The sequence below is a fragment of the Herpailurus yagouaroundi genome, unplaced genomic scaffold (genome assembly GCF_014898765.1).
Source record: "Herpailurus yagouaroundi ecotype Mexico unplaced genomic scaffold, PumYag 216, whole genome shotgun sequence".
Taxonomy (NCBI): Eukaryota; Metazoa; Chordata; class Mammalia; order Carnivora; family Felidae; genus Herpailurus; species Herpailurus yagouaroundi.
In genome coordinates this window covers 4,102,164-4,109,836 of record NW_024412447.1, presented here as the reverse complement: position 1 = coordinate 4,109,836, position 7,673 = coordinate 4,102,164, and the positions used below count along the sequence as shown (strand labels likewise).

The 7,673-nt window shown below is 57.0% G+C and overlaps 1 protein-coding gene across 1 annotated transcript in view; it reads left to right on the top strand.

Annotated features, from left to right (window-relative positions):
• Positions 1–3,001, top strand: part of ACTB (actin beta) — a 3,892-nt gene extending 891 nt beyond the window's left edge. Inside the window, exons 2-6 of the mRNA XM_040455798.1 lie at positions 348–476; positions 651–890; positions 1,335–1,773; positions 1,863–2,044; positions 2,166–3,001. Of these exons, the coding sequence (XP_040311732.1) occupies positions 354–476; positions 651–890; positions 1,335–1,773; positions 1,863–2,044; positions 2,166–2,309 (1,128 nt within the window). The 5' untranslated portion in view covers positions 348–353 and the 3' untranslated portion in view covers positions 2,310–3,001. The remainder of the gene's footprint in view (positions 1–347; positions 477–650; positions 891–1,334; positions 1,774–1,862; positions 2,045–2,165) is intronic.
• Positions 3,002–7,673: the final 4,672 nt, after the last annotated feature.

Sequence of the window (7,673 nt, the reverse complement as noted above, 5' to 3'; positions counted from 1 at the left end):
GCCGCGGCGCTAGGGCGCCTGCGCGCACTTCCTCCCCGCGCTGCCGGCTCCCGCGGGCGTGGCCGCCGCGCGCCTGGCCGGCCGGCGTTTTTTCAAACGGGGCGGAGGCGGAGCTTGCCCCGGGTGTGGGGAGGGGGCGGGGGCCTGGCTTCCTGCCGCGCGCCGCGGGGCCGCCTCCAACCAGCGTTTGCCTTTTATGGTAATAACGCTGCCGGCCGAGCTGCCTTTGTCCCCGTTGTGGGCGCGCACCGGCGCCCCCTGGCGGCTCGAGGCCGCGGCGCGCCGGAAGTGGGCAGGGCGGGGGCGGCCCCACCCGACCCCCGACTCAGGCGAGGTTCTTCCCGCAGTTCGCCATGGATGATGATATTGCTGCGCTCGTGGTCGACAACGGCTCCGGCATGTGCAAGGCCGGCTTCGCAGGCGACGATGCCCCACGGGCCGTCTTCCCTTCCATCGTGGGGCGCCCCCGGCACCAGGTAGGGCTCCAGCCTGGGCTTTTGACTTGGGGAGGGGGTGGGGCCTCCACTCCCGGGAACAGGCGCTACCAGGCACGAGGGCCCCTTCGCACGGGAGGCCCTGCCCTGTCCTTGGTTCTCAGGGTGGGGGTCGATGGCCCCGGGCTCGCGCTGACCTCTCCTCTCGCTCCGTAGGGCGTGATGGTGGGTATGGGCCAGAAGGACTCCTACGTGGGTGATGAGGCCCAGAGCAAGAGGGGCATCCTGACCCTGAAGTACCCCATCGAGCACGGTATTGTCACCAACTGGGACGACATGGAGAAGATCTGGCATCACACTTTCTACAATGAGCTGCGTGTGGCCCCCGAGGAGCACCCAGTGCTGCTGACCGAGGCCCCCCTGAACCCCAAGGCCAACCGTGAGAAGATGACCCAGGTCAGTGGCCCGCTGGCCTTTCGTGGGCGGCCACCCCCGTCCTTCCTTGCTCTCCTGTGCCCTTTCTCACTTGTTCTTTCTTCTGCCGTTCTCCTAGGACTTTCTTCTCTGACCTGAGTCTCCTTTGGAACTCTGCAGGTTCTATTTGCTTTTTCCCAGATGGAATCTTTTTCTGGTGTTTGCCTTTCTGATTAGGTGTTTGAGGCTATAAAACGCTGTGGGTGTAGGTACTAACACTGGCTCGCGAGACAAAGCCAATGAGGCTGGTTGTCAAGCGGCCTTGGAGTGTGTATTTTAGTAGGTGCACAGTAGGTCTGAAGTGAATCCCCATCCCGGGATCCCCAGCACATTTAGCTGTGTTTTTGCACTTTTCTGCATGTCCCCAGTCTGGCCTGGCTGCCTCTGGTGGTTTGCCGAGCGTGACAGGGGCTCCTCTCCTTACAGATCATGTTCGAGACCTTCAACACCCCGGCCATGTACGTGGCCATCCAGGCCGTGCTGTCCCTGTACGCCTCTGGCCGCACCACCGGCATCGTGATGGACTCCGGGGACGGGGTCACCCACACTGTGCCCATCTACGAGGGGTACGCCCTGCCCCACGCCATCCTGCGTCTGGACCTGGCTGGCCGGGACCTGACGGACTACCTCATGAAGATCCTCACGGAGCGCGGCTACAGCTTCACCACCACCGCCGAGCGGGAAATTGTGCGTGACATCAAGGAGAAGCTCTGCTACGTGGCCTTGGACTTCGAGCAGGAGATGGCCACCGCCGCGTCCTCGTCCTCCCTGGAGAAGAGCTACGAGCTGCCCGACGGGCAGGTGATCACCATCGGCAACGAGCGGTTCCGCTGCCCCGAGGCGCTCTTCCAGCCTTCCTTCCTGGGTAAGTGAGCCGGCCTTCCTGGCCCTTCCGCAGAGGGGTCCCCCTCGTGGCCACCCCGGAAGCTAAGTCTGGCTTCGGTTTCCTCTCAGGCATGGAATCCTGTGGTATCCACGAAACTACCTTCAACTCCATCATGAAGTGCGACGTCGACATCCGCAAGGACCTCTACGCCAACACGGTGCTGTCTGGGGGGACCACCATGTACCCCGGCATCGCTGACCGGATGCAGAAGGAGATCACCGCCCTGGCGCCCAGCACGATGAAGATCAAGGTGGGTGCTGGCCCAGCCTGAGCTGGCCTGGGCGCGTGGCGTGGGGTGGGCTGGGGGGCGGGCTCTCCCGGCCGCGCCCCCTCCACCTGCGGGGCTGCTGACCGCCCCCTTCTCTCTCCAGATCATCGCACCCCCTGAGCGCAAGTACTCCGTGTGGATCGGTGGCTCCATCCTGGCCTCGCTGTCCACCTTCCAGCAGATGTGGATCAGCAAGCAGGAGTATGACGAGTCCGGCCCCTCCATCGTCCACCGCAAATGCTTCTAGGCGGACTGTTACTTTAGTTGCGTTACACCCTTTCTTGACAAAACCTAACTTGCGCAGAAAACCGACGAGATTGGCATGGCTTTATTTGTTTTTCGGTTTTGTTTTTTTGTTTTAAATTTTTTTTGTTTTTTGGATTTTGTTTTTTGGTTTTTTTTTTGGTTTCTTTTTTTTTGGTTTTTTTTTTTTTTTTTTTTTTGGCGCTTGACTCAGGATTTAAAAACTGGAACGGCGAAGGTGACAGCAGCTGGTTGGAGCGAGCACCCCCACAGTTCTACGGTGTGGCCGAGGACCTTGACTGTACATTGTTCTTTTTTTTTTTTAATAGTCATTCCAAATACCGTGAGATGCATTGTTACAGGAAGTCCCTTGCCTTCCCAAAAGCCACCCCATTTCTCCCTGAGGAGAAGGGCCAGTCCTCGCCCAAGTCCACACAGGCGAGGGTGATAACATTGCTTTGGTGTAAATTATGTAGTCCAAATTTTTTTTAATCTTCGCCTTAATACTTGTTCTTTTTGTTTTATTTCGAATGGTCTGCCATCGTGGTCCCCCTTTTTTGTCCCCCCCCCCCCCCCCCAATTTCAGATGTATGAAGGCTTTTGGTCTCCCTGGGAGTGGGGTTGAGGCACAGGCAGCCAGGGCTTCCCTGTACACTGACTTGAGACCAGATCAATAAAGTGCACACCTTAAAGAGAGAAGATGTGGCTTCTTGGGTATTGGGGAGAAGGGTGGGGCGGCGGGGACCAAGCCTTCCCTACCACGAATGGAAGGGGGTTCGAGGTGCATCTAACCCTGACATCGAATAGTCTTGGGGTGGGGTATGGGTAGGAGGGAGTTAGATCCTGGCTTGGCCCTCTAGCTATCCACCGTGTACCCCTATTTCTGAGGTCCAGATGCTTCAGGAAAGAGAGGGGTCTTGGACTGTGTGGAAGGGGAGGATAGTGGTCCATGGAGCCTCCATTCAGTGGAGGGTTCTTTGGAGAGGGCCCCCTGAACTTGGTGTCCTTTGGAAGAGTGGGCTCCTGGGCAGCACAATTCTTTGTCTTCATCCTTGGCCTTCCTGAGGGGCCTGGGACACTGAGGGTGGGGCTTGGGGTTCCAGCTTTACTGCCAGCTTACCTGGACCGGTATTTCGGACACAACCAAAGGTATTTTGTAGGATTCTGCAGGGCAGCTCCGTGGTTGGGGGAGGGCATGTCAGCTTGGCCGAGAATGCCCCAGTTCCTCCGGGGGAGAGCTCTGGATTCTGCTACGTGCCTTCCTGAGCATTCCGGGCCCAGTTTTCTTCAAGCTCAGGCTTGACCTAGTTCTCCTGAGACCCTGCAGGGGCAGGGTCTGCCTGGCACTGGAGGTCAGCTTGGTAATGGAGTGCTCCAAGTGAAAGCCAAGGGCCAGCCTGGCTTCCCTCAGCTCCAAGCTGCCACTGGGAGGGAGAGTGGGTGGGGACCTTCCTGCAGGATGCCGCTTGGCTTTTGTATCTCTAGAGACTGAGTGCCCCCAAGTCCATCCAGATTTGAGGCCTTGAGGGGGCCCTGCCTTTGCAGGAATCCCGGCTCCCTCCAGCACAAGGCCCCACCCTTGTGGGGCGCCGGTGCCATGGCCCTTGGGGATGTGGTGGCCCACTGCCTCCCATCTTAGGAGGAGCAGAGACCTTCCGGTGGGCAGGACGTGCCCAGAGTCCCACGGAACTGGGGCGGGTTTGGAGGTAATTCCACTCTACGAGCAAGGTGACTCTTGGTTAGTGGGAAGGAGACCCTTCTAAGACCTGATGGCTTCCAACACCCAACAGGAGCTTGTGACTGATCCCCCAGCTCACCTCTGCAAGGTTTCCTAGTTCTGTACATAACATGGCGGGGGGGCGGGGTGGCGTGGGCTCCAGAAGCAGTCTTGTTCCCTCCGGGCTCCTGGGCTACCTCTGACCTGTATGCAGCTGCCTGCAGGAGGTGGGACAGCAAAGTGTCCAGGATGTTTCTGTCTTAGAGGCCCGGGCAGCAGGCTTTGACATGCATGAAGTCCCCCTCCCACTGCCCGCCCCCCAGGTCAGTTCCAGCTCTTCCGGTCCCATTCAGTGGCGATGATGAGCCCTGGGCCCTGCCCTGCCAAGTTTCCACCTTGGACCACTTATTTCATGCCATAAGCATCTATTAAGTGCCCACTGTATGCTGGCCTGCCTTTCTTTCTTGCCTTCCTCCTTCCTTCCTCTGTCCACTGTTTGTGCCAGGCAGGGTGCCAGGGGCTGGGGACCAGTGGAGAACAAACCAGATGTGCTTCCTGCCCGCATGAGGCACCCGGTGTAAGGGGGAAACCTGATATTAGGCCAACAAATAAGGTACGATTACTGGTTGTGACAAGGAGGAGAAAAAGCAGAGGCTCCATGTGAGGAAGGAGGCAGGACCGCAGGGGCACACGCTTTTGTTCATATCGACTGGCGGATGGTGTCACGGGTGCTCACACACATCAAAACCCTGCAAATTGTACCTCGGTAAAACTGGAAAAAAGAAACTAAGAAATACAGATTTAAAAAGGAGGAAAAAACACATCATTTTGTCTCTCTTTTTAAAAAATGTTTATTTTTGAGAGAGAGAGAGAGAGAGAGATAGCAAGCGGGGGGGGGGGGGGGGGGCGGGGAGGAAGAGATAGAGACAGAGAATCAGAAGCAAGCTCCTTACTATCAGTGTGGGGCTGGACACTGGGCTTGAACCCACGAACCGTGAGACCTTGCCCTGAGCCGAAATCAAGAGTCAAGAGTCAGATGCTTAACCTGACTGAGCGACCCAGGTGCTTTTGAACAAAAAGAAAAATAAAGGATCTGGGGCCCCTGAGTGACTCAGTCGGTTAAGTGTCTGACTCTTGATTTCGGCTCAGGTCGTGGTCCCAGCGTCATGGGATTTAGCCCCTTGTCCGGCTCCATGCTGGGCAAGAAGCCTGCTTAAGATTCTCTCTCTCTCTCTCTCTCTCTCTCTCTCTCTCTCTCTCCACCCCCCATACTCTGCTTATGCATTTTCTCCCTAATAAATAAAATAAAATAAAATTCATAAAAAGAGCACCTGGATGGCTTAGCTGGTTGAGCATCTGACTCTTGGTTTCGGCCCAGGTCATGGTCTCCCAGTTTGTCGGTTTGAACCCAGTCTTGGGCTCCGCACTGTTAACAAGGAGCCTGCTTGGGATTCTCTGTCTCCCTCTCTCTCAGTCCCTCCCTTGCTGGTGCTCTCTGTCTGTCTCTCTCTCAAAAGAAAAATAAATAGAAAAAAGGAAATAAAGGATCATAGAGCCGTCTGACGGGGTAGTGGGGAGCTGTCCTCTGGAGCAGGAGACCTCCTGGGGGAGAGGGCCCTCTGACATGCCTGAGGCAGAGTCAGCTGGGCAGATGCAGGTGTGGGCTTGCATGTCACAGACAGAGGCATGGATTGACCAGAAACAAAGTCCAAGTGAATGGAGTCACAACCCCAAGGCAGAATGGGAAGGTGGTGGGGCCATGTGTCTTATCTAAGGGGCTTTGAAAGTCACATCACCATCCACATGCCTGTCTGAGAAATGGGAATATCGGGAGCACCTGGAGTGGGGTGTGAGCAGGTGCCCCGTGAATCTTTTCCTTTCAAACAAACATCTGACCTTGAAAATCCTTTACGCCCTAGGCCTTCCTTCCTAGGCCGCAGCTGGCCATCGGCCCGCCGGGCTTGGAGCACACCCTTCCCAGTGGAAAGCCCAAGCCGGGCCAGTCCGTGAGAGGGCACTCTTCGTTGCTTCCTGTCTTCCTCTCTGCGTCCATTACGAATCTGAGGCCAAGAGGACAGCGGCTGGCTGGCCCAGGGACACCGACCTTACGTGGGGAAGCTGGAGTTTTCCTTGTGGGGAAACTGGGGCTCAGAGGGTAACACAGCTCTCCGAGGGTTTGAATACATGCCGTGGCCTGGAGTCACCCCAGGGACATGGCAGCTGGAACCTCCCAGAACCCTCTGCCAAGTGGTTGATGCTTCATTCACTCGATCACTCATCAGACGACTTACATGTGAGCGGCGTGCAGTGCTCAGTGCTGGGGGACAGTGCCCATTGCCCCTGTCCTCAAGAAGCTTAAGGGCTCGTCCCAAGGGGGCCACTAGCCATAAGCGGTCGTTTAAATTTAAGGATGCTGGGGCAGGGGCGCCTGGGTGGCTCAGTCTGTTGAGTGTCTCTTTTCCTTCCTTCCTTTCTTTTTTTTAAAGTAGGCTCCACACCCAACATGGGGCTTGAACTCACGACCCAGAGATTAAGAGTTGTGTGCTCTACTGACTGAGCCGGCCAGGTGCCCCTTGAGTGTTCGTCTCTTGATTTTGGCTCAGGTCATGATCCCGGTGTCGTGGGCTCGAGCCCCGGGTTGGGCTCCGTGCTGTCAGTGAGTAGCCTGCTAGAGTCTCTCTCTCCCTCTCTCTATGCCCCTCCCACCCCTTCTAAAAAAAAAAAAAAATCTTAAGAGAAAGAAGTTATTCTGGCTGTAGCGAGAGGTGCTCAAGGAAGGTATGGCTCTTTCACAAACTCTTCTGGTGGGATGAGACCCTCAGGGTGAGGACTTCGGCACAGGAAGAGCCCCCTGGGGCAGGTGTCCAGGCTCTTCCAGTGGGTTTCATCCAAGGCCTCTCCCTGCCTCGACCACCTTCAGCAGGCTCCATCCGCCCCTCGCTGCAGCCTCCCGGTGCCTGGAGGTTCTCTGCTCCCTGCAATACAGTTAAGGAGGCGGAATTGGGGGGGCTCCCTCTGCCTCTCCAAGCCTCCGAGCTCCAGAGTAGAGACGACGTGGGCTCCAATTCCAGCTTTGCTATTCACGTGCACCTGTGTCCTCTTCTGCAAGCTGGGGTAATAATAGGGTCTACCCACCAGGGTTCCGTGACAGTTCCAATCGGATCTCACGTGGAAAGCGTAATCAGCAGTGGCGTGGGGATCGTGGCCATTGTCATTTCTATTAGGAAAGAGCTTTCCTTCAGGCCTCACATCAGGAGTGGGTGGGAGGTAACAGAGATCGCCACCTTCGCCTACATCATTTCCAGCCTCTACTTGGGGTTTTTGGTGAACCCATGGGGCCAGGGGCTCGGACCTGGCCCCGGCCAGCCAGACACTGCAGTGGGGGGGGGGGGGCGGGGGGGGGGGGCGGGGGGGCTGGCTCTCAGTGCAGGAGCCACTGAGAGCACTGTGAGGAAGTGTCGCCCAGACCTGGAAAGGAGGGGTGAGGGCAGCGAGGTGTTGGAACTGACTCCCCACTTTGGTTACCTGGAGCCCACGCTCTGTGATTTCCAACTAAATGCTTCTCAGAATTGGGGCACCCGGGAAACGCGGGACTCCGTCCTCATCAGGACCCATAATAGCAATAGTTCCAGTGTTTGAATTGCTCCTTGT